We start from the raw sequence: 27,213 nt of genomic DNA on the forward strand, positions 1-27,213 counted from the left end.
AAGACATAATTTACTTGAGAAAAAACAATTAGGTAAATTTTGTGATCAATTTGGTATGGACTTACCTAATACAGGTAAGAAGAAAATTAAAGAAAAAGATGAAAAACTTTATAGAAAGAAAAGATATTTGTCTGATAGACAAAGAGATAAAAAGAAGAAAAGAAAAGAAAGCCGTGATTTACGGAAAGAAGAAAAATACAAAAACAAATTAATAATTTGTAGGAAATGTAAAAAGCCAGGTCATTATGCTAATCAATGTTGGGCTAAAAACAAAATTAATAATTTAGATATAGATGATAATCTAAAAGAAACATTATTTAAAATAATAATGGATTCAAATAATAATTCTGACAGTGAAACCGAGAATTCTTCAGAATATTATATTTCAGAAGAAATAATAGATAGTGAATCAGATATTTCTAATGATTTAAATGAATGTAATAATTGTATCCAAGGAAAATCTTGTTTAAATCATATAGAAAATAAAAATGATGAATTTTATAAACTCATGTCTCAATTTCAGGATTTAAATATTAATGTATTAACTAACAATAATATATTAGAATTCCTTAAAATGATTAAGAATCCAGTTTTAAAATCCACAATTATTGATCAAATGGAGAATACTGCTCAACTAGCAATAATAATAATAATATTCTTGTTAAACAAGAACAAGCTTACTCTATGAAAGAAGTTAAAAATCTTCTTCAACAGAAATATAGTAAACAGAATCCAGTTACTATACAGGATTTAGTTAAAGAAATAGAAAATCTTAAAGAACAAGTAAAAATTTTACAACACAATAATAATAGTTTAAATTATCGTGTTTCAATCATTGAAACTAATAATAATAATAATTCAGTTAATAATTCTGATAGTTTTGATAATCTACAAGATATTTCTTTCCCTGATCCAGATAAAAAACATTTATCTGTTTTGAGCATGATCATATCTCAAAAATGGTACATTAATATAACATTATTAATTGAAAATTCTTATAAAAAGAATTTCATTGCTATGATTGATAGTGGTGCAGACTTAAATGTTATACAGGAAGGATTAATTCCTACAAAATATTTTCATAAAACCACTCATTCTCTCTCTCATGCAGGAGGAGAACCATTAGAAATAAATTATAAATTACCAAAGGTTTATATTTGCAAATATAAAAACTGTATTCAAACCAGTTTTTTATTAGCAAAAGATATTTCTAGCCAACTTATACTTGGTCTTCCTTTTATTTATCAAATTTATCATTTAACTTATGTTGATGAAACAGGTATTATAGGTACTTTTCAAGGCAATCTTATTTCCTTTAAGTTCATAACTAAACCTGTTCATAGAATTCTTAATGAATTACAAGAAAAGATTAATAGGAAAACTTTTCAGATTAATTCTTTAAAAGAAGAAGTTAATATTTTAACGGTAGATGATAAATTACAGAATCCTAAATTACAGGAGAAAATCAAACTTATTTATAATAAGTTTTCATTAGAAATATGTAATGATCTTCCAAATGCTTTTTGGAATAGAAAGAAGCATATTATCTCTCTTCCATATGAAGAGAATTTTGATGAAAAGAATATTCCTACCAAGGCTCGTCCTTGTCAAATGAATTCTGAATATTTAGAATTATGTAAGAATGAAATTCATTCTTTATTAGAAAAAGGATTGATAAAACATTCTCAATCTCCTTGGTCATGTACTGCTTTTTATGTTAACAAACATTCTGAACAGGAAAGAGGTGTTCCAAGATTAGTCATAAATTATAAACCTATTCCTAATAAAAAAGATTTATTAGATAGACTTGTTAATGCTATTATATTTTCAAAATTTGATTTAAGATCAGGATTTTGGCAGATTCAGGTAAAAGAATCAGATAGATATAAAACTGCTTTTAATGTTCCAATAGGACATTATGAATGGACAGTAATGCCTTTTGGCCTTAAAAATGCCCCTTCTGAATTTCAACAAATTATGAATGATATTTTTTATAATTACAGCAATTTTATAATTGTTTATATTGATGATATCTTAGTATTTTCTAATGATATTGAAATACATTTTAAACATTTAGATATATTTAAAAATATTGTTATTCAAAATGGACTTGTTATCTCAAAATCTAAAATGATTTTATTTCAAACTAATATTAGATTTCTTGGTCATATGATTGAGAAAGGAAATATAATTCCTATACAGAGAAGTATAGAATTTGGTTCAAAATTTCCCGATATTATAACTGATAAAACTCAGTTACAAAGATTTTTAGGAAGTTTAAATTATATTTCTTCTTATATTAAAGATCTTACTAAAGATTCTGCTATCTTATATGATAGATTAAAAAAAATCCTTTACCTTGGTCTGAAAGACATACAATAGCTGTTAGAAATATTAAGGAAAAGGTTAAAAACCTTCCTTGTCTTATGCTTGCTAATCCCCAATGGGATAAAATTGTGGAAACAGATGCTTCAGATATAGGTTTTGGATGAATCTTAAAACAAAAAGATCCCCAAAATAAACAAAAATATCTTATTAGATTTTATTCTGGTAAATGAAATAATGCCCAGAAAAATTATTCCACAGTAGCAAAAGAAATCTTAGCTATTGTCAGATGTATTTTAAAATTTCAAGATGATTTATATAATCAAAAGTTTATTATAAAAACTGATTGCAAATCTGCAAAATTTATGTTTAATAAAGATTTTAAACATGATGTTTCTAAACAAATGTTTGCAAGATGGCAAGCTCATTTAGCTCCTTTTGATTTTGAAATCATTTATAAGAAAGGTGAAGATAATCACTTGCCAGATTTCTTAACTCGAGAATATTTATCCTAATGTTTTCATTTACAGATATGTATTCCCGAGGAAGAGGAGAGTCCTCTTATAGAGGGCGAGGAGGTAGGGGAAAACCCCCAAATATCATTGCACAGCATGGAAAACAGAGGCTTATAGCCAAAAACTTATCCAGTTCATCAGCCAGTAATACTGAGCAAAATAATGAGTTATACAATGAATTTCAAGAATTCTTGAAACAAAAGAGAAGTAATACAGATTCTCAATCTTCAGCATCATATGCTAATATCATAAAAGATGATGATAATGATTCAGCTCTATATACAGAGATAAAACATCGAGAATTGATTCTTCTTATAGAAGAAAAAGATACCCAATGGGAAAAAACTCCATGGACTATCATGGAAAGATATCTAACCAATACATCATATGTATATGGTTCCTACAAGCAAAGAGGATTTTATGAAAATCTTCTGATATCTACAAAAAGTGTTGACATAACTCACTTTTTCAGTAATACTCAGTAGAAAGGAAGTTATAACTTCTCAAAGTTTATAATTAAGAAGATTATATCTATTGAAGAATGTGGTATATCTCCATCAGTTGAAAAAGAATTTTATTCTGAAAATTATAAAATGAGTTTTAAATTCAATTTTTGGGATTATATTGAAAGTTTTAATAAAACCTTGTTTTATGAAAATGAGAAAAGAAAACATACTTGGTTTTTAAAGATTTGTGAAAATGTTTTTCACTACCCAGTTCCAAATTGGTTTTTAATATGGTGGAAGATTTTTGGTCCATCCGCAAAGAATTTGCCAGAGGTTTTTATAAAACCCATGAATACTTGGTTAAATGTTTCTCCAAGTATTACAAAATCATTTTCTGAACATTGGATCGATGGTAAGACTCTATGTCTATTTTTCATGGAATTTGGTATCCCATGGATCTGGAAATGGCAGCCAGAATTCGGTTACACTGATGAAGGTATCCCTTGCATATGGAGGGTCAGTTCCACAAAATTCTGGGACAAATTATTAAGAGATGATCCAGAAACTGGAAAACCATATGGTTATGAAACTCTTCATCAAATGGAGGAAAAAATTTCTTTATATCAACAAGAAATTAATAATCAACAAGAAAATGAGAAAGACTCTATGAGTCCTTTCAAGATTCTTACTCAGAAATATTCTGAAATATATTCAAAAGACAAAATGATTGAGATCTATATTGAAGAAATGAAAAAAGATCTTTTCCAGAATCTTGGAGGTTCTGATTCCAAATCAGATAAATCTATGGCGTCCGAATCCAGTGAAAATCAATTTATTCATCTAATGAAGATGCAAGATGCTCAAGACCCGGAGGATGATATTTCTCAATTTTCTCAAATAAATGACATTTTTGAGAAATTGAAAAATTCTTTAAAAGACAATATTAAAGATGATTAAGATCATCAGGAGAAGAATCTGCAGTTGGTGGAATATCACATCTTATCATGACATATCGTGACAAAAAGTGGGTGGCATATCACTTCTACTTTTTGAATTTTGTAACCATTTACTGTTTTTATTTTAAGATGGAATCCGGGGTTTGATGTCCGGCTCTTCTATCTATAAATAGGTTCATTCTGTGTCTTTAGAGGGACACGGTTGAGTTTGCTCCTCTCTATTCTCTCTCTTGTAAAAACCCTTCTGAAGCTTGTCAATAAAAGTTTGAAGTTCTGATAACAACTTTGTAAGTTCTTACTATTTTTATTTTCTATTTTTATTTACTGTTTTAAATTTTTATTTTTCATAAGTTTAGCCTGAATGACAGGCTAAAGTATTCGTGCTAAATTATTATCTTACTATGACATGATCTATATTTATTTGTTCTTGAGATCAGATTGAGATAATAAAAGATCTATTTAAATTTTTGGAATTTAATGTAATATAAGAGTCTTTGGTTAGAACATAAGGTAAAGAGATGAACCAGGAAATGGTAAACACAAGGTTCGAGTTTAACCAGGAAAAATAAATTCATGTTGTAGCCCTTTAGCCTGCTTAGCCGAAAAATGGCGTTTAAGGCGTTCATGGGTGATTTTTTATGAATTTATGATTCTGAGGTGGACCTCGGTAAAATCCTCTGTTGTTTAATTTCTTTGGTATATCTTTTATAAATCCTTTTATGTTTTGTAAAAGTTCCAAATATGAATCTTATATTCATTTTATTCTGGGATTTAAATTTTTCCTTTTCTTAGCTCAATAAGAGTTGAAAATGGTATATAGGCTGGAAACCAATAATCTCCATGTGTGCGAAAGCCACTAAGAAAAAGTTTGGTGTAACAACGCCGCGTATCAGATTCCTCATTTTGATCCCAAGCTCCAGATGGTATCAGAGCCATGGAAATAGTCTGGATAATAATTTGGCACTTTTTATTCAAATGAATATTTTCGGTTTTAAAGAAACTGTTCAAAACAGTTTGAATGAAGAATATGATTTACCTGATAATTTAGATTTATTGAATAAATGGACTATTCCTAAGATAGAATCTAAAATGATCTATAAGTTAGGAACCTTTGAAAAAATTGGTTTTAAACAAGTAGTTAAAACTAGAGAATCATCAGTACCTCTTCATGATAATGAGATGGTTATTAAATTGTTAAACAATAAAGATATTTTACCTTATAGGAAAAATTACAGATTCATGCATATAGGTTTAATTCAAATTGCTTTTAGACCTTTAACATTAGAAGGACTACCAGAAAGCTTCATAGAAGCTTTAAGAGATGGTAGAAATTTGAATTGGAAACAATCCCTTATGGGAATAATTCAATCTAGTCTGGCTCATGGTCCAGTATATTTTGATGTTTATCCGAATTTATCTTTATCCTTGTCTGATATTAATATATTAGATTCTTTAACATTAAATGTTAAAACTCATGGTTATAATTATACTCCTGGCACAGAAGTCATATGTATCTGTTATCGTATATATTATAAGCCATTATTTACACTGAATCCTATGTGTAAAAGAATAGATAAAAAATTATAATTATAATATAATATTAATACTTATATATTAATTGACTCACCTAATTTTTTTTACTTATATATTAATTGCATGAAGTAATTTTTTTATTCGAATACTTATTATAATATTAATTGTATAATAATAAGTATACTTAATTTAATTACAATGATTGTATACGTTTTATAACTATTACTAATTTATTTATTATAATAAATAAGTATTACTAATTTATTTATTGTAATTACATGTTATATTTTTTTTAATAAATAAATATTGCTATTGTAAACATTTTATAACAAATAACTATTACTAATAAATAACTATTAACAAATGATTTTTTGTTTGCAAGATGGCTGAAAATACGGATAATGTGTTGTATTTGCGGGGTAGACACATATCAAATAATATCAACGCTGAAAACATAGATGCAATAATTCCGCCACGACGGTCTGACAAATGTCTTTGGAGATTGCTTAATGTTGGGATTCACCTCCGTGTCCGACTATATCTTGCACGCATGGGCTTCTATGATGTCATTCAGTGTGGTCCTATTAAATAATATGATAATTATTTGCTTACAGCCATTGTTGAGAGATGGCGTCGTGAGACACACACATTTCACCTTACCGTGGGCGAGGCAACAATCACTCTGCAGGACGTTGCTCTTATTTGGGGGTTGAATATTGATGGCATTCCCATCACTGGTGTAGATACCGCGTACAACAAACATACCTTACAACAGCGATGCGCTACTTGGTTGGGTTTTACGCCTACATCTTCTCAGATTAAAGGCGCACATCTTTATCTGACCGCTTTGCTAGACCATTGCCTAAATAATATGATTAATGATCAAAGCACTGAAGAGGACGTGGCACAATATTCCCGTTGTGTTGCATTACTGATCATTGGTGGATGTATGTTTCCGGACTCAGAAGGTGCTACTGTGAAACTTATGTATTTGCAGTTCCTTGAGGAAATAGAATTAGTGAATACGTATAGCTGGGGTTCTGCTGTGTTGGCATATCTTTATAGAAAGTTGTGCGACACATCAATGAAATTAAAGGTCGATTTGTGTGGCCCAGTTCAGATATTGCAGGTATTTTCACACTTCTACGGTCATTATATTTGTTGTACTTATTTTTTCTTATGATTTGACTATTTCTGTTGTATGTTATTGTAGATTTGAGTGTGGTCTAGAATTACTCTTCTTTGCCCTGATAGAGCGCAACAGATATCTATTTCAGAAGAGCAGGCTGCGGATGTGCTTCAGGGTCTACCATTCCCACCATACGGCGCACGGTACTAATAAGAAATAATTAACATTTATTATTATTTATTTGTTATTTAGTTTAAATGAAAATATTGTGTACTTTTATAAATTGCAGGTGGAGACGCGGATTTTCTTGGACACACACGGCCCATCATTCGGTCCGTATAATGAGAGATATGCTTGATAGGATGGTAGAAGGGCAGGTAGATATATAAATTAGTTGTTTAGAGTTTGAAATATTTTTACAAATTCAGTCTGAATTATATATTATCAAATTGCTAATCTTTTTTTCGTTTTATTTGTTTCAGTTTCTATGGACAGTTTATGATATGGAGTTCCCGGAGGTTGGCAGAATTCTTGATGGAAACAGAATTCATCTATGTCGGTCGGCATGCGCATTGATCAATTTTCATATAGTTGAGATGCATAGACCAGAGCGGTGTCTCCGACAGTTTGGAATGCGTCAGGGTATTCCGCCACCTGCTACTAACTTTGACAATTAACTGACTCAACAAGGCCGGAACAACTTTGATTGGGCAACATATCACACAGATTTTGTAGAAATGTGGAATAACAGATATAATTTTGTGATTGATGGTGATTATGTCATACCTGGTACACCCGCCATCACAGTGGAGTATGTTCGTTGGTATCATCGCATTTCACAGATAGTGCTCTCGCCTCCAGTGGTACCTTCGAACATCATTGGCTACCATCCTATTGATGCAAACTACCGGCAATTTATCGTAAGACATGTTCAACTGGTCTACATATGTACGTAAATATAATTTCTTGTATTAAATTAATGTTACATAACATATGCATTTATGTCACAGACATGCCCAGCATACACTACTCCGCCAGTGGTTTCAAGCTTTCCATCGAATGCCGCTGGTTGCAACACTCAACCCGGACCGTCATCTTCAAATATGGCATACACTACTCCGCCAGTGTTTTCAAGCTTTCCATCGTATGAAACTGGTTACTACACTCTGTTTGCTGGTAGTTTTACTGAATTTTTACAAAGTGACTTTCGACCGGGTATGAATGATAGTCGCCCTACATTTAACACGTCGCCCGTACCATTTCAACAATATTCTGAGACAGAAGGGTATGAAGTTGGTGGGAACATTGCCGATACAAGTACATCTACAGCCCAAACAAGTACGCATGGAGATGCTGAACAAATGTTAGGTCGTGGACGGAGAGTGATTAGAAGACCACCGTGTGGCACTGGGGGGCATCGTTACCATCAGCATTAACTATTTATTTAGATATGCAAAATTACTTACGTCGTATTGTCGTATGTTTTTCAATTTTTTTATTTGCATTTGAAGTTGTTGCTGCAACATTTGTATTTCAATAGTGTATACAAATTATTATTGAATTTTTGAAAGTGTTAAATGTAGTATTTTTGATTTATTATTCTTGTACTAATAAATTTACGGATAAAATTATTATAATGAAAAAACATAAGTATAATTCCTAAATCAAGTCAAATAAGTCAACAAACTTGATATTAAAACATCTTTATAACAATAAAACATCGAATACTATTTATTTACTACTTCTATTAAAATGTAAAATCTGCGTCCCAAACATAAGTATATGGCACCATAACTCGCTCTACTCACTTGCACCTACCTGCAATGAACAACAATTATTAATAAATATAAAATTTTAATGCACAATTTTGTAATTACATTAATAACTTCACATGTTATGTATTCAAAATAAGGTACAATACGTTATTGTAGATCTTTTACCTCCCACGTTGTCTCTCCCTCGATGATGGTTGATCCATCTCGTTTCTTATGCGTGTCCTGCGATCTCTACCAGCATGCCTCCTTTGTCGACGAACACTATTGTGTTGTAATTGGAATGTAGGTTCATCCCAATATTGTTCATCATGAATAGGGTAGAATCTTCCATCGTATGTGTTCACGTATTCGCTAAGTGTAAACCATGGTTGTACAAGCTGTGCGGGATTCAAACCAAACCATTTTGCTGCACATATAACATGTGAACAAGGAATTCCAAATATTGTGAATTTACCACATGTGCAATCACGCGTAGAAATGTTGATATCTTGTACGTGATGTTGCCGACCAGGTCTTCCTCCTGTCGCGACGGATGCTGTTTTATCCCTTTGGTCAAATCTTACAACTCGATGTTCAATTGACTTTTTTGACCACATATCAAATTTAGAGTACGCAAAGTCGGTCCATGGTTGATTTTTTTCCAGCATCTTATCACTTCGCGCTCGCCGTTGAATGAAATATTGCACGCATCGCTGTAATGTCAGCTCCACTATTGCCATTATTGGAAGACGTCGAACCCCTTTCAATACACCATTAATGCACTCAGACATGTTCGTCGTCATTATCCCTCGTCTCCATCCCCCCTCATGAGCCAATGACCATTTTTCTTTTTGAATGTTTGACAAATAGATGAAAGCTGCTGCATTATTTGTTCTAATTGCCTCCATTGTTGCATTAAATTTTGATACTTGGTGTTGTATCCCTGCTTCCCAACATAAGTCTTTCAAGTGAATGTTTTTGAACTTGCTGTTGAAATTAGAGCAAACATGCCTCAAACAAAAACGATGAACACCACGAGGAGGCTTGAAATCAGGGAGATCTTGCACTTCACTTGTTATACCCGCATGTCTATCAGATATAAGGCACACACCATTACACCCTCTAGTAACATGTCGTGCAACATTACTGAGGAACCAATGCCAAGACTCATAATTCTTTTCATCAACAAGCGCAAATGCTAGCGGCAAAACCTGGTTGTTGGCATCCAAAGTTACTGCTATGAGTAGTTTGTGCTTATATTTGGTGTACATATGAGTACCGTCTATGCTGATTATGTTGCGACAATGTCGAAAACCATCTACACATGGTTTGAAGGCCCAAAACACGAAGTTCAAAATTTTATGTGGATGGTCATACGGTCGAAGATGCTTCCATTCTACAATAGTTCCTGGATTGTACTTCGACAAAGCTCCCATATATTTAGGAAGTACAGTTGCAGAGCTTTCCCATGTGCCATAGATTACCTCCACTGGGCGTTTCAAACTCTGCCATGCCTTAGCGTACGATATATCATACCCATATTTTTCTTTAATACTTTCTCGTACATATTTGATCTCATATGCAGGATCACAACGCACAATTCCCAAAAGTGTGCTGGCTTTCATGTTTACATCAAGGTTGTGCTGATCTATACCGACTTGGGTTGACATGCATGTGTGATCATCACCATATTTTGTGATCATGAAGTAGCCTAAACTTTTTTTGAACGATGCTCGAAGTCCCCACCCACAGTTGCCACCTTCGGACCAGTTCTTGCATTTGACCTTCCAAATTGTCGGAGAACTTTTGACAACGATATATTCACGTCTCAAAACCCGATCAGAAAAATCCTTCACTGAAGCTATTAAATCACCTTTGCTCTTAAAAACCATTTTTACACCGAGCTCTGGCCTTTCAGGATTGTAAAAGTTTGTTCGTGAAGAAGAAGGAATACCAAATGAATCTGGAATTTGTTCGTCGTAGACTTCATTGAAAAATTGGGGAATTTCACGTAAATGTTGCTCTGGTGCAATATGAATGTTCTCTGTCATTGTTGCTCCCAACATTAACACACCCGCCGATGTCCCTTCATTTGCATTCTCAAACTGTTGATCATCTTCTCCGTCACTTGATGTAGCATAAAAATCATCATCGCTATTAATGACATGATGCGAACTGTCCCCAAATAAATCATCTTGCTCATCCATGTGTTCAGCAGAATTATCAAATTCTCTGACATTTGTGGTATTTTCTTCAGGAGCCCATGAATTTGAATCCAATTGGCCTGTTCTACTAGAACCCCATGCAACATCAACTCCTGATGGAACCGTGATATGATGATTCCAACCCCCTGAGGTAAAATCCAATTCTCGTGTTCTATTCATCCCCCATGCATAGTCTTCTTCAGTGTGAGTTGTGATATGGTGATCCCAAGGACCAGTGTCGATCCCAGAGTAGGTCTGAGCTGACTGTTCATCGACGTGATGCATAGAAGGTCCCGCTTCATTCAAACCTACTGTTCCCAAACCTTGCGTTATTACTGGCATGAATGCATCAAAATCGTAATCACTTACATTCTGTAACACTGGCAATGAATCAACATATAAGTACATGCAATCCAGTGTCGGCAACTCAAACATAAATTGTAGACTATCATCATCTGTGATATAGACATGCTCTTCAATGTAACGAGACAACAAGCTATAACAATATTTCGTTGACAATTTGATGCAGCATTTTGATGGGTCGATCTCCAGCTTCCGATGCACATAACTCACCAATTGAGAAAATGTAGTAGAGCGGGGGATTTTAATGGGCCTGGTCGCGGGGATACTATATCCAACGCTACCATCTTCAATAATGACATAGCCACCTACGTAAAGTAAGGCCTTGACAGTATCCATGTCTGTGCGAAATATAAAACATAATTAATATTAAAAATATAAAATATAAAAAAATTATATAAAATAGTATAATGCAACCGAAAAAAATTATAATTGCATTAATACAACATAAATAATAAAATTATAATATAAGAAATTATTGAAATTACCTTTTCAAATGTCGTTCAGCGGAATTTGTAATTAAATGAGCTACCGGAGTTTAATATCTGCAATCAATTACAAAAATTATCAGATATAATATACATAAAACAATTCAATATAGAATGAAAAAATATATATTCGACTTAGACTCGGCGCAATTCTCCCAAATTCTGTTACTCAGCACAATTCTTCGAAATCAAATTCTGAATTGTTGATACTCGGCGCAATTCTCTAAAATTCTAAGATTTGACAGAAAAATATCAAATCAAATTAGGAATTCCAATAATCACACGATCAATGCAATTTATAAAAGGAGGAGAATCACAGATTCTTTATAACTAACAAATAATACCACGGAGTGAAGAAAAATAAAGAGTTACGCAAGAAGAATGCCGAAAACTTGATCTGAAGGACTGATGAATTCACCAAATACTCGGTGTAATTTTATTACATAATTTTCAAAAATTTTTTGTATATAACAACACAAATTAAAAATTAATATAATTTATTTATATTAAACTTTTAAGTAAGTTATTAAAAAATATATAATCTGATAAAAAAATTTAATTAGAATTATCAATTTCTTATATTACTTTGCATTAACATAAATTTTTTATAATATTACATAAATTATATTAACGTGCTCAAAGTTATAGTAACTAAACACTATTTCATATATAATTTTTTTAAAAAAACATAACAAAATACTTTATAATTTCATTAGTATTAAGTACAATAATATTAATTCATTCTTATATTAAATTAATTTAATTATATTAAAAATATTATCCTTCAAATATTTCAAAAATCACAATATCATATTTATTATTTTTTTAATATTCCAACTATTTTTTAATATCGCGATTAATATTAAAAATATAATATTTAACTAAATTATACTTAATCATATAATGTTAGTGTACAAAATTATAATTATGTTAATATAATATAAATAATACAAACAAAATATTTAAAAATTACTTAAATTACCTTCTCCAACGTAATTGTACGGAACTTGTAATAATATCAACGGACGATGCTAATATCTGAAATAAATGACAAGTATTATAAAAAAAAATTACACAAAAAAAATATTAATTCTTAATATATAATTATAATATTATCAACGAAATTAAACATTACCTCTTTATATATCTTCAAATGAAAAGGATGATAAAATCAACAATTAATATTAATACAATATCGAATTAGAAAAGATCCGAATGCGAGAATTATCACCGAAAAAAAATATTTTCGGTCGAAAAGAAAGAAGGAAAGGGTTACGATTTTGAGGAGAGGAACATTTCTATTTATAGTGGGAACACACACGGTGTAGACGCGGAATGGACACGGTGTAGATCCGGATTCAAAGAATCTGTGACAGTCTGTCACGGATCATGGATTCAAAGAATCCGTGACCACTCACTTTTCTTTTTTTTTTGTTTTTTTAATTTTTTTTAAAAAGGATGAATCCGCTGCAGTGTGCAGCGGATTGTTATACTATTATAAACCTTCACATTTTGCAATATTTTTATAATTATTATTTTACTTTATAATATTTTTTAAAAAAAACCCAGTCTGTTTGGTCCGCCTCCAAACTGGCTACTATTTTATCTACCCAACCCAATCAATTTTTATAGTGGGGCGGGCCAGCTCGACGGACCCGACCCAATTTGACAAGTCTATTTATAACTCATAATGTTTGCACAATATTGATATTTGCGGGCGTGCCAGGTGCGAAGTTGCACCAACTTGTGTGAAAAACAGTAAAAATCTAACTTCTAACTATTCGAGCGACGTGAATTCTAAATACGACCATTAGTTCTAGTCTCCTAAAATAAATGCAATGCCAAAATGAAGAAAGCTATTTGAAATTGATGGAAATAAATCCATAACATAATTTTGAACTTACAAAAATGTAGGAATTCATCAAAACATGAAAAATATAATAAATTATTGCTGAAATCTAAAACGAGAAGACCTATAATACTAGAACAACTGTTGGAAAGCTTGAAAACTACTGCTTGAAGATTGAAAATTAGCAGAGGGCTTTTTGCAGATTTTTGTGCCTAGAATTGTTTGTTTTTTTCCTGTGTCGGCTGATTCTTTTTTTCTGGCTACTGTCAGTTTTCTCCATTCTCTCATTATCTCCTCTATCTGCTCCACTATCTCCTCCAGTTTGCATGTATTTTGACTTAATCAAATTAATTTAAATTATTGATGCCCTCATTCTTTTTTCCTTGGACTTGGGCTAGTTTATTTGGGCCTCATTAAAATGTTGCTCCAACAAATGCCCCCGCAAGCATTGGCTTATTGGGCCAAAATGATTGTATATCAGCCCAGTTCAACCTTATTTGTAGCGGCCCATGATTTATTTGTCTGTTAGTTGGGCTATGATAGTGGACTGAATAACTCAAGCTCATTCACTACTGGACTTCACACCACTGTCTTTTGGTTTCTTTCATTCATGCTTTACTCACTCTCCACATTCAAACTTCCAAGCCCGCTTTCTTCAATCTCTCTACCTCCCCCTTGTTCGATACTCTTCACCGCCGGTGTGGAGGATCCCCGCCCTTAAGATCCTTTCAATCGTTATCTGCCGTCGGCTCCATTGTCACCCAAGGACGCGGTATGGCTCAAGACTCTTTTCTAATTGAGAAGATCTCTCAAATCTGTCACATTCACATTAATAGAAGCTATTGGGGGAAAAAGATCATCATCCACTGCCATGGATTCTTGTTTGTCAGGGAACTTCAAGATTCCCTTGTTAATTCTGTACTGCAAAATGTTCTTGAAAGCCCAACAAGATTTAGTAGCGTGATTGTAAGAGTTGTGGTGGTTACAATATTCTCGACCTTTCAACTCCTCCTTAGGCGGCACCCTGTGATCCGGTGGAAAAGTGATGAATTTTTCTTTTACGAGGAAATCAAAAACTTCATCGATTTTTGACATGTCAAACGTGTAGTGCATATCCTTGGGGAGTTGGGGGCTATTCTTCTTCTCAGGTTCTGATGGTTTCTTTTTTAGCATGGGAACTGTACAAGAACCAGCTGATCGAATTTCTGTCAATATCACATCTTCCACCTCCTAATAATAAGACCCCATAGCAGTCTCTTTTTGTACGACTCTTCTCGCAACAGTTCTTCGTAATCAGCAACCTTGGCAGCCAGCTCAAAGGAATCCTTGAACTCCATACCTTGAAATTTCTTCCTTAATTCAAAATCCAGCCCCTTTTGTGCCATCTTCACGAACTCGATTTCAGGTAGAAACACTTTACACCTATTCTTCATATTTTTGAACTTGTCGATAAAAGACTCCATAGATTCTCCTTTCTTTTGGGTGACCCTGGATAAATCGGCAATACACACTTCTGGCTCTGTTCTATAGAATTGAATGTGAAATTGTCTTTCCATCTATTGCCAACTCACCATTGAATTTCTGAGGAGAGAAGCATACCAAGAAAATGCAGTTCCTGTTAGAGAAATTCGGGAATCGACGCAACTTTAAATTGTTGAAGTTCTCCAAGTTGGCTAGTTCCCCGCACTGGATGGTGAATCTGGCTATATGTTCCATGCTGGACTGGCCATCCTCCCCGGAGAATAAGCTAAAATCATGAACTCTATAACCCCTTGGATATGGTTTATTCACGTCTATGCAGTCTGGATATGGTTTGTGGAACTCCGAGCGGCCTATCTGCCTCAAGGCCGCCCCATATAGCTCTTGAACAGTTTCTCTCACCATTTTCGGATCAACTACGTTGATGTTCCGAGCTGAGAGTGGGTGATGGTAATAATTTGTCCCCCGAGAATGAAACTTACACTTAAACCAACATTACCTCCTGGGAAGCCCCCATCTACTCATGGATAATCCATGTGTGATATATCATCATAAGGTCCTGGTTGGTACAGAGGATTTATCACGCTGTACACTTGAATAACTGGTTGTTTCGAGCTCCCCACTCCATGAGAACGTGAATATGGCTGGTCTCTCCCCCTAAGGTCGCTTCTCTCCTGTGAGGCGGTGTATACCTTCTTTCTGGCTGACTTGTGAGAGTGAACTTTGGGCGGCGAGGATCGCTAGCCCTTGATTTTCCTACTCCATAGTCAAATTCATGGACCTAGTTGCTTCCTTGATCAGTCTCTTTTGCAGTGGTATTTTGCTCCCCACGGATAGACTAATTTGGCTTACTCAGTAGAGTCTTCAAACAGTCAGACATTACCTTAGATAATGTCTGTGAAATTTCCTCAATCTTTATAGTAGTCAATTTCTCCATCACTCTGTTTGAAACTTAATCATACGTAGTCGGGACTTGCAAATCAACTTCTTCGGCATGTGGTTCAACAACAGGCTGCTCGGGCTGTTGAACCTGAGTTCCGTCTTGATTAGCCAAAGACTCCCCGCTCTCCTGACTGACGTTTTCTTTTCTTCTTGACGGCATAGTGAGGGTCCCACTGGGCGTGCCAAAAATTGTCTGCACAATATTTGATTTGCGAGCGTGCCAGGTGCAAAAATGTAAATAAATCCCTAACATAAATTTGAATTTACAAAAAATGTAGGAATTCATCAAAACATGAAAAATATAATAAATTATTTGTGAAATCTAAAACGAGAAGACCTAAAATGCTAGAACAACTACTGAAAAGCTTGAAAACTAATGCTTGAAAACTGAAAATTAGCAGAGAGCTTTTTGCATATTTTTGAGCGTAGAATTGTGTGTTTTTTTTTCTTGTGTCGGCCTATTATTTTCTTCTGGCTGCTGTCAGTTTTCTCCATTCTTTCATGATCTCCTCTATCTGCTCCACTATCTCCTCTTGTTTGCACGTTTTTTTGACTTAATCAAATTAATTTAAATTATTGATAAGCTCATTCTATTTTCCTTGGACTTGGGCTTGTTTATTTTTGGGCCTAATTAAAATACTGCTCCAACACATAGATCCATTGAATTGTAAAAACTCATGCAACGAATTAGGAAACTACAACCAAGTGATTTAGAAACTCTGAGAAAAATTATTAGCTGCCATTACCCATACGGTAAAGTGGCACAAATCCTAAATCGATTATGGAAGATGTCGATGTTCGAATCGTGGTGATAGAAAAACACTATTTCCCCAGTATAGCATCTCAAATTTAAGACTAGATCCCGAGAATTAAGTTGTCTTATATTTTCAACAATTATATTAAAAAATAAGTATAATTTTCATAGTATTATTATTTTAATTTCATTTAACAATTTAAGAAATATCCACTGTGTGTCCGGACTTTCCCATTGTTTTTTTTTCAAAAAAATTAAAAACCGAAGCAGGTAGCGTGAGCTGCATCGTGCGTTCAGCGGGTGGCTACTAACTAGTTGCAGCCAAGCCATCCATGCTGCAAGCTCAGCTTTTTTTTTTTTTTTTTAAAAAAATAAAAAGTTTTGTTTAACTCGTTGGTAAACGACCGTTCCTTCAATTTGGTAAATGAACGTAGCTTCAATTTTTGTCCGTTAATGCAACAATTAATTTACCCTTTACAACAATATTTTTTTAGAAAAATTCTATAAATACATCATTTTTTCTATGACTCATTTTAACCTCCTCAACACCAATCTTTTTTACGGTTAATGAGATCCTACCTATGTGAGCACTACCCTCACTTCATTTCAACGGATAAGATCTTGCCACACGTACAATTTCAAAAAAAAAGTGGGTCCTATATATGTATGGGCAAATCTTGGTCATCCATCCTATCATGGGGACAATGCCCACATGGGTAGGATGAAATAAACCTTTTTTTGGTTAATGAGATCCTACCTATGTGAGCACTACCCTCCCTTCATTTCAACGGGTAAGATCTTGTCACACATACAATTTCAAAAAAAAAAGTGGGTCCTATATATGCATGGGCAAATCTTGGTCATCCATCCTATCACGGGGACAATGACCACATGCGACAATGCCCACCAAAAAAAACTCTACACCGAACGCTTCATTTATTTCACAATGTCTCGAGATCCTGTAGACTCTAACACACATAACATTCCCCCAAGACACAACGAAAAACATTATTCATGATGGGTCCTGCAACATCATATAAAAAATTATCATTATTTGAGAGTTAATGAATAATTTATAAATTATTTTGTATCATTTCGTAATATATATATAATTTCGTATTGCTATGTTGAACTATTTTTTTTTAAAAATAAAGTTTTAATTAATAATAAATTATTTGTACTCGATGTTTGTAAAAATATATATATAAATTCAATATTAAGTTAAAGATAAAAAATAAAATGTACAATCAATTTATTTTAATGGAAATAAATATACATGAATATTAATAAAATGACAGCGAGGGTTATAAATGTAAATGCAATATTTGATTTATGACGTGGAGATGAGAACTCGCAAAATAATTGAGAATGCACTACTAACGCAGAGCAGGCCGTCCACGAATCTTTATCTTGAGATGTATTAATCTTATCGATAGTACAATGATATAAAAAATAATATTTTTTTATGAATAACTTGAATAAAATATATTTCTCGTAAATTAAAAATTATCTCACGTGAATTTTCGGCAAGAATGCGTTAAACTTCACTCAGACCTTGAGACTGGCTATCACAGGGTGCATGCGGTTACTTTCTACATCACTGTTTCTTCCTCAAAACGCTACGATCAAACCTATTGTTTAAACTCCATTCACAACTATTTTCAGCACAAATCTGCGCGCTCGGAAATTTTAGTCACATTTTCGTTTTTTCCAAAGCGTAATCGAGCTCCGTGAGATGAGCGAAGAAATTGAAGAACGAAGCTTACCGGAGTTGGAGACTCCGGGGTTGGAGCAGAGTTCGGAGCAGTTTCCAGTGTAATTTATATCGCCAATTGATTGTAGTTTAACGGTGTTGGCAATGCTTGAATTTTTTTGCATTATGACGTTGTATTGAGTTCATGCGTGCATCTTAGTTTGTGATTTGGTTAATTGTGCCGATATTCCGCGGACGGAGATGTTATATTGTTGACCGTGCAGGTTCAAACAGTCGAATAATAAGTATACGAGAGCATTTCTTTTGGAATTTTGCGATGCGGAGTTTCGCGGCAAATTACCTCCAGATTTTGATCTGTTAACTTTGCGGTAAGTGAAACTCCTTCTATGGTGTTGTTTGTGATCCAGAGGTTAGATTAAACGACCTGATTTATGCTAAGGATCCAGCATTGAGCTGAATTTTTTTTTTGTTTAACTGTATACTATGTATCGCTAGCTAGGCTCCATGGTCTTCTTTTTGTGTTTTATTTATTTATTTATTTCATAACTTCACAGGAGTAGTTAGCTTTTATCTGAACGATTATGAATTCAGACTTTGTAGCAGTATTCGTAGTTGACGCCGGAGTTGTGTTAGAAATGTAGTGGCTGTGTTATTTAATGATTCCTAATTTGACGCTCATTTGAAGTAGTGAACTAGACGGTGCATCTGAGGATAAAATAGAAGGCAAAAGGAGATCTAGCAATCCATCACTCTGGTGTCCGTTGCCGTCCAAGAGATGGAATTTTAATTTACCAGCTGAAAGGTGGGATTGTCAGACATTCGTTCTTAGTAAAGGGAGTCAATCACAAATAACTTTCCCTTCAGGTCAGCAATTATTTGTAATCACCTGCAACAACAGTTTTCAAATAGTAGAACTTTCATGTCCCGTAATAATATCTGTAGAACTTTTAATTTTTTACCAGGTTTTCTGGATATTTCTCGAGGAATGGTAGATATTTTCATGATTTAATGATAAATATGTTTTTGTACGATGTGTGCCACGAATTCTAAGTATCTGAATCTATTTGGCCCAGACTGCTCATGTTTATTGTAGAAGAACCAAAAAGTCACCAAGGCCTATTGTTAAGAAACATATTTCTTTCAACAATTATTATGATTCTATAAATAAGTCTTGCTTGTAATGTTTGACAATTGCATAATCAAAGCAGTCGTTTGGATACCTACCTAACTGTTATATTGTTCAGCATGGTTTGGAAGCTATCTTTTCTTATGGGTTTCTGATAGCATTGGTTACGAATTTATCTAATCCGTATCACAGAGAAGAGAGATGCCACATTTCAGCCTTTACTCGGACAAAGTGGATATCAGGCTGGAAGTTTGTCCCCTAAATGTGACCAATTTCAACTCCGAAAGAGTGGCAACCCTTACCGCCCTCCGCATTGTCTCAAGGTCTGGTATTTTTTTCTGAAGCTTTCTTAGTAGCCTCTATCTGTTCAACTAATCCTGATACCGTCGAGTTCTGTCCCTGTCGCTGTACCTTTTTGGGCCTGACATACAATTTGGAAAATGCTTTCTCTGGCCCTAACTGCTGAAGAAAGGAAATGCCTGCAAAAGATTTAAGAACCTCGAACATAAAGTTTTGCTGCCACTGTATTTAGTCGTAATCAGACGGATTAAGTTGTTTTTTTTAAAAAGAAAATTCCAGATATCATATCCCCAGCATAGATGCATATTGTTCTGGGTTGAGGGGTGGGGGGGCATTTTTTTATTGAATTTCCGTTTAAATAAACATGAATGTGAGCTCCATGATATATATAATGTTGAGACGAGCTGAGATCATTTTGGCTGAACAGATTGATAATGTGAAATTTCACTCTAATGCTTCACTTGAGGAAACTGATTTGGCAAAAAAGAAGGAACGCTTCCTGGAGAAATCGCGGTCAGTGACCGTTGAGCAATGTGAGGCTGCAACTGCTGATAATTTTGTGCTGGATAAGACCGGTAAGGTTGAGAACATGCTTAAGCAAAAGTAACCTTTGACAGATTTATGGGATTTGTGGAAATTTCTGATGTTGCTTTTAATTTTCTAGAAGCTTGTGTTGCTCAAGAAAATAGCAGCAAAGGATCTGGCGCTACCCAAATTATGGGGAGTTTTAGTGTTACAGATTCCAGCAACCGAAGCTCTACAGCACCGCCAAATAATCCTCCCCCCAGTCATTTGCAAACTAATAGTGGTTGCCCTACAAATATTATTGAGGTACTCATACTTCCTCTTTTGGATAAAGTCTCTGGCTTTTTTGCCTTATTAGATTCATTATTTGTGTTATATATCTTTGTGGTTATCATATAGTGTAGGTTTCAGAAACATTACTGATAGCAGGTCTTTTACTTAGGTAAAGAAAACTCCAAGGTGTTGCTTTATTCTTTACTTTCTCTCCTTTATACTATCATATAATCGCCATTTTTTGTCAGTGCATTCGCTCCTTCGAGAAATACATTGTAACTGATCTATCACAATAGATTGGTGTAAAAGGAGTAGAAATTAAACCAAGAATGTGAGGCATTATGCTATTTCATCGCTCGTTATGATGATATACCATTCCCTCTTTCATGATCAATGCAGAAGACACCACAACTTCTGGATTATTGTTCAGAACATGGAATGGAAGTCTTTATGAAACCATGTTTCTCCACAATAGAGAATAACCAAGGAGATTTAGTCCGTTGCACAACAGAAGATGACAGTTCTGAGTATGAATTTCCTTTCTCAGATGTAGAAATTTACTTAAATTCGATTCTTGGTGAATGTGAAGCCTCCTGGACAAATAAAGGAGGGGAAGACAATGTTGAGTTGGGAATAATCAAGGATAACAAATGCCCCTCTGATGATGAATGGGCTGAAATATCACAAATTCTCCAACTGGAGCGAGTCTATGATCACATATCAAATTCAAAAATTGAAAACCATTCACCAGAAAATTTGGACTTCAATATTTTGTACAATTCAGATGAAGAAGCCAATTCAGGTGCTGAAATCAATTTGCCAGATGAAGACACCTTGATCACAAACGATGATTTCATATTTCCTCCTCTCCCAACATCTTCAATTAACTGTAATTGTGGGGAAGATGATTCATCAACATCACATTTGGCGGCTAATATCACAGAAAATCCAGAAGCTCTAAATTCTTCAAAACACAGTTTTAAAGTTCAACCGTTCCTTGACGCCCCAAGATTGGTTACTTGGGGGAAGCTGCATTCTCTGCAACATCAATCACATGATATGCTCCATTCAAAAATGCCATATTTCCATCTAGGGAATGATCGAGTGAACTTTCACCATCCATTAACCTCCCCAACCATCACCCGATATTTACCACCTAGTCCATATCACCATACTTGCTCTAATGCTGGTCCAACGTCTTTCCACGGAACCGCTCTAAGAAAACCAAAAGCTAATGACTCTGACGTACATTACTCACAGCAACCGTATATCTGTCCACAGCAACATAATCAGATTAAGCGACCGTATGTGTGGAATTCTTCAGATAAAGCAACCTTTCGGGGCTTTGGGTAATCACTTTCAGGTATATAATATTTGTTGATTTGAGATCGTCAAGCATCTTCCATGTCATCAATGCATTGTGAACTTAGATTCTTCACCCAATCCGTTTGATCCGATCGTGCTGTTACAGGTGGATTTGATGATCAAAAGGCGTCTAGCATGCTATATGCTGACAAATTCTGTTGTAGTATTCCGTATTCAAGAACACAACCAGACGGTAGAACATCACTACAACAATGATCGGCGTTTCGTTGCTGTTTTTGCTAAGTAATCTCCTTACTCGGTCCTACGTATCTTGGTTCTGAATATTAGGAGTATATACAGCTAAAGGTTTAAAATACAATAAGCTCCTAGATCGAAGATTCGGAAACTGAAATGTATAGGGAGAACTTACAATAATGTGTTTGTATACATCGACATTTCTGCCTCGTGATATTAAGGATGGTTTGCACTTACGATAGATTTGTATCAAAGGATTTGGTTTTGAAAAACTTGATTTAAGGAAAGAATTAAAATGACTCCCTATATCCGGAAAATAATAAGAATCTTGGATACTTCCTCAAGATACTACCATCTGGGTAGCGACTGAAAAACCGCAATGCGGTGAACTTTACAATGACATCCACGGGGGAGGTGTTTTTACAATTATTTATCCCAGCTGCCTTTAGGTTATAGGCAAAAAATCGAAACCCAGGGAAGGTGATGTAGAACGTCGCCTATTTTCTTGAAATTTGCCTGTTAGTACAATCAAACTAATTGAACACATCAATTTAACTACAGTACCAACGCAAAATTTGCATTTATAGACAAATAATTTATATGTACGCTACAATATGTACATAACCATTAAATACATAGTAGAGATACAAAACTTGTGACGAGAAACAATACAAACAAATACATAATATTGACAACTTTTCTACGGAGTGGGGAGTCTCCAAAAGTTTGCCCCTATCCTGTCATTAAAGAGAGTTGGCATCCAATTAAGATGAATGCGCCATTCATGCACTGATGGATCCATGGTGCACCTCACTTCTAAAATGACCAAAGGAGCATACGCACACCAATACAATCATAAATTACGTCGCATCCTCAGATTCACTACCAAGGATGTGATCAATTACATCATAAGCACTATCTTTCTCCGAGTCGATCTCGTATGATGAAAGTAACCTTCTCTGCAATAGTAAAATGATATTGTGAGTAAAAAATATCACCAGCTCATTATACCTTAATACATGCCTTCAAGGAAAGATGGAGACGAATTAATGGCAAACATTGCATGTACATCTTACGCATTGAAGATTTAATTGATAACAGAAACCAAAAGAAGACAGCACAAATAGTAGAGACGGAAGATGCATATGCAAGTATAGGGAAATAGGAAGGAGAGACTGCATGATAAACTTGTGCTGAATCAAATGCTAAATTAGCACTTACATGATCCTCGAAATCAGGACTGGCCAGATTGATGGATAGATTTTTCATCAACAATAACACCTGCTCAAGATTCCAAGGGATTGTAAGATGCTAAGGCATTCACAAAAAAACTAAAGCATTGATTTTGGAATTTGACAAAGATGATAGTATTATCTATCGGACAGAGCGAGGGAATGACAAGTTGTAAATATGTTATCATAGGCAAATAAACATTGAGAATTTAATAAATTCAATTCTCTGTTCCTGATTCCATCTACAGTGTCACTCATGACTTCTTTGAAACATTTTAAATGCAGATGAACAACATATTTATATGGAATTTTTTACATTCACTTATCAAAATAATAAATTCAATTGGGTAAAAATGAGATCATACTGTCTCAACATCAATTGGGTCCATTTTCTTCAATTCCTGCAATTGGTCCGTCACATTTGGATCAAAGACACTTCCTATGAAGCTGTATACTTGAGCAAAATCAGGAAGAACTGCATAAGACAGAATTAAAAGGTAATAAGCAACTGAAGGCATCAGTTTAAAGATGGTATCGATACCACTAGGTCAATGGATCCCATTTAATCAATAAGTTATCGATCATATTCAGATATGACAGACATGATAATGAAAAGCTCGGACCTATTATTAGTAAAAAAGAACAAGTTCAAAGGAAAAGCAGAATGCATGACACAGACAATGGTGAGGAATATCAGACGAAACAGTGGATAATCGCTACCAGAAAACCATCCACCTATAAAGGAAACAGTGTACTTTGGTATCCAGGAAATAATAATGATTTAGACATCGGGCAGTGCAAGAATTTAAGAGCAATATATACCATCAACTTAAAAAAGCAGCAAATGAATTTCACGAGATATTCAAGAAATGACCAAGATAGATTCGGTCGATGTATAATGAAACAAAAACCCAATACAACATAGACATCACCATTCATTCGCAGTCTATATCAATATTTTCTGTCACCTCACCTGTTGGCCTTGTACGTGGAGTGCTCTCATTGCTGCTGCAATAGTAATTACTGGGCAGTGACTGTGTAGCAAATTTTACATCATCTGCAACACAACAGATATTTGGACCTCTCTACCAATACTATTACGCTAAAGCAATAAAATAACTTTTCATATAAGCAACAAAAAATAACGGACCTCTAGTTGCATGTGACAAACTGGTAGTGTGCACAGAATTGTCTGTCCAGTTATGGTTGGATGCTGCAGCATCAGAATGCATGAATAACGGTGAAGAATTGGGCCTCCTTCCAAATCCAGGATCAGGAACAGCAGGGGATGACTGGAAAGCTGACACTGCTTGCGTGACCGCCGTTGCTAAAAACATATCAAGCCAATTTTTAAGCTATAATACTTCCCAGCTTCCAGCATTCACAGTTCACAGTTGAACAGAAAAATCATACCAATTTTAGAAGCTTTCTGCGGATAGGGATGGGCAGCTTTCCTTTTTGGCCGAGGTGGAGGCAAATGTTCACTTGTTCCACTCTTTTGAACTTTCAGAAAATACTTCTGTGCGTGGCTACGAATCTACAAAAAGTTATTAACCATCTCATATATACAGTGACAGAAATATTTTGCTTTTAAAGTCCAACGTCACAAAATATTACTATATTAGCCATAACTATGTTAAAAAAAAATTGTTCGATGACGAATGCATAAATATTGGACTCAATATGGCAAAACATGCGAAAAACCAGTGGCAGTATAACCTATAAAACAAAAATGAATTTCGGCAGCGGAGAATAAAAGGTTAATTTTCCTATTAAACCTAGCAAGGACGTACTTGCATAAAACAAAAACTTTTCTCGACCCACAAACAATCAAGGAAATAAGTTTCCTTCACACCAAAAACTTCTCAAAAAATAGTCCAGGAAGAATATAGAAGCAATGGGGACAATAATGCATTGACTATTTGCGTTACAAAACGATCAAATGGAGCTGTAGAGTATATAGGCTAGCTGAAGATAAGAAATAACCTGAATGACTGTCTTTGATCCAACAAATGCTTCAATCTTCTTCCAATCACGATCAAAACTGTTATCAGCAAAAACAAACATAATCCGATAATTGCACCACAAAGGTAAAAAACGAGAACACTTTAATAACTAAAAACATCGTGCAATAGACAGTGACAATGTAATGAAGCAACTCACAACCTTAAACATGGTAACATATAAAATCCCATCATTATTTTCCATAACAATTAATCTTGCATCCAGAAGTGCCCACAAGTATACAATTTTCAATTCGAAGAAATTGAGCAAGTCACGAGGTCGATGAACCTTCCCTCGACGTCAAAATAACTAGTTGAATCAACAATATACTCGTAATTTAGCTGAGAAACCACTTCATTTGAACTCATTTAATCTCTAAAATGTTGCACCGTTATACGAAAAATAAATATAACTCAAACCACAAGAGATAAAAGGATGAAATTTCACAAAACTCGTGATATTCTGAAATCATATTTCCCAATTCAGGTGATTCCAATTCAAATCGACACTGCACAACTCATAAACCCTAATGCAACCGCACAAACCGCAGCCTTCAATTCGAACTAATCCAAATAAGGAGACCTCATCCCTCATCTCTCGACAAACACCACAGAAATAAAAACCCTAATTTCATATTTAGAACAATAAATTACGGAACTTTGAAGTGAAAAAGGGAATTTTGAACCTCCAAACTTACAGGTGTAGTGCCTCCAGAAACTTGTCGTGCTCCGGCTCCGTCCAGCTCTCGCGCGACTTGGTGATGGTGTAGGGCTTTCGGATCTTCTTATTCGGGTCGTCGGGCGAACATATGGCATTGGAGACCCCGGGAGAAGAGAAGGAGCCGAGATTCGGCAAGGCCATCGCCGCCGGATCCAAGGGGAAGCTATCTGGTGGGTTTGTGGTGAGTGATAACATGCGCCGGGTTCTCCTCAGCTGAGATGAAACAGTAGTTCGGTCGTAGTTAGATTCGATTTATGGCACAAATAAACAACGCTCAACTACTGTACTTTGATGTAAATACTGGATCTGATGAATCTTATTTTGTGAGAATAATCTTTCATTTTGGTTATCAAGCACTATTTTTTTTTAAAATATTATTTTTTATTGTAAATATCGATATCATTAATCCGTCTCACAGATAAATATTCATAAAACCATCTCACAAAAACCTCCTCTTATTTATATTAATAATTATTAAATATATCACATCTATATATATAATATTATAGAGATTTATTAATGATAAATAAATTTTGACAAATATCAAATTCCCTTTTCCAAATCATCTCACCACGATAGCATTTTTAAAAGAAATCAAAATAATAGAATTATTATTCAAATATTAACTTAAAAAAAATTACTTAGTATCATTTTTCATAAGTAAATTTACTACATATTAACATATATTTTATTAATTAATTTACATGTAAATATGTTGGATTTACTAGTTTAGATGGTTAAAAATTCCATTAACTTCATTTTATTTATATAATCTTATGCGCGGAGGAAAAACATATTCAACTTTTTAATTTTTTTAAATTTTTTTCAAATGTTTTGAGTCGGTTTTTAAAAAATTATAGATTTTAAAAAAAATAAAAAGATCAAACTGTAACTATAAGGTCTAGAAATTCAAATGACGTAATCTGATTACATGCGAATTTAGAGTTTTATTAAAATTCTTATTTAATGATTTTTAAATGCATGTTTATGACATGAATATGTGTTTTTATTTCATGAATTAATAG

The 27,213-nt window shown here is 34.1% G+C and overlaps 4 protein-coding genes and 1 long non-coding RNA gene across 5 annotated transcripts; 2 read left to right on the forward strand and 3 right to left on the reverse strand.

Annotated features, from left to right (window-relative positions):
- The first annotated feature begins 6,383 nt into the window (after positions 1-6,383).
- Positions 6,384-7,571, forward strand: LOC142533418 (uncharacterized). The gene is made up of 4 exons (XR_012816752.1): positions 6,384-6,904; positions 6,989-7,107; positions 7,194-7,281; positions 7,387-7,571. It is a non-coding gene; the product is annotated as an uncharacterized LOC142533418 (long non-coding RNA).
- Positions 7,572-8,840: 1,269 nt separating this feature from the next.
- On the reverse strand, positions 8,841-10,865 carry LOC142532246 (uncharacterized). The gene has a single exon (XM_075638562.1). It carries the CDS (start codon positions 10,863-10,865, stop codon positions 8,841-8,843), a length of 2,025 nt encoding a protein of 674 aa, XP_075494677.1.
- Positions 10,866-14,351: 3,486 nt separating this feature from the next.
- LOC142532247 (uncharacterized) lies at positions 14,352-15,443 on the reverse strand. Its single transcript, XM_075638563.1, has 3 exons — positions 15,131-15,443; positions 14,861-15,078; positions 14,352-14,789 (listed from the first exon to the last, which is right to left on the reverse strand). The coding sequence occupies exons 1-3, from the start codon at positions 15,441-15,443 to the stop codon at positions 14,352-14,354; spliced, it is 969 nt and encodes a 322-aa protein (XP_075494678.1).
- Positions 15,444-18,323: 2,880 nt separating this feature from the next.
- Positions 18,324-22,453, forward strand: LOC142533379 (uncharacterized). Its single transcript, XM_075640122.1, has 8 exons — positions 18,324-18,549; positions 18,712-18,816; positions 19,137-19,312; positions 19,767-19,897; positions 20,302-20,449; positions 20,539-20,705; positions 21,072-22,035; positions 22,144-22,453. Exons 1-7 carry the CDS (start codon positions 18,470-18,472, stop codon positions 22,023-22,025), a joined length of 1,761 nt encoding a protein of 586 aa, XP_075496237.1. The 5' UTR covers positions 18,324-18,469; the 3' UTR covers positions 22,026-22,035; positions 22,144-22,453.
- A 344-nt stretch (positions 22,454-22,797) lies between these two features.
- LOC142533380 (protein REVEILLE 6-like) lies at positions 22,798-26,462 on the reverse strand. Its single transcript, XM_075640123.1, has 8 exons — positions 26,166-26,462; positions 25,451-25,508; positions 24,878-25,001; positions 24,615-24,791; positions 24,438-24,521; positions 23,830-23,939; positions 23,454-23,513; positions 22,798-23,191 (listed from the first exon to the last, which is right to left on the reverse strand). The coding sequence occupies exons 1-8, from the start codon at positions 26,381-26,383 to the stop codon at positions 23,093-23,095; spliced, it is 930 nt and encodes a 309-aa protein (XP_075496238.1). The 5' UTR covers positions 26,384-26,462; the 3' UTR covers positions 22,798-23,092.
- Positions 26,463-27,213: the final 751 nt, after the last annotated feature.

Source organism: Primulina tabacum, chromosome 18 (genome assembly GCF_025594145.1).
Source record: "Primulina tabacum isolate GXHZ01 chromosome 18, ASM2559414v2, whole genome shotgun sequence".
Classification (NCBI taxonomy): domain Eukaryota; kingdom Viridiplantae; phylum Streptophyta; class Magnoliopsida; order Lamiales; family Gesneriaceae; genus Primulina; species Primulina tabacum.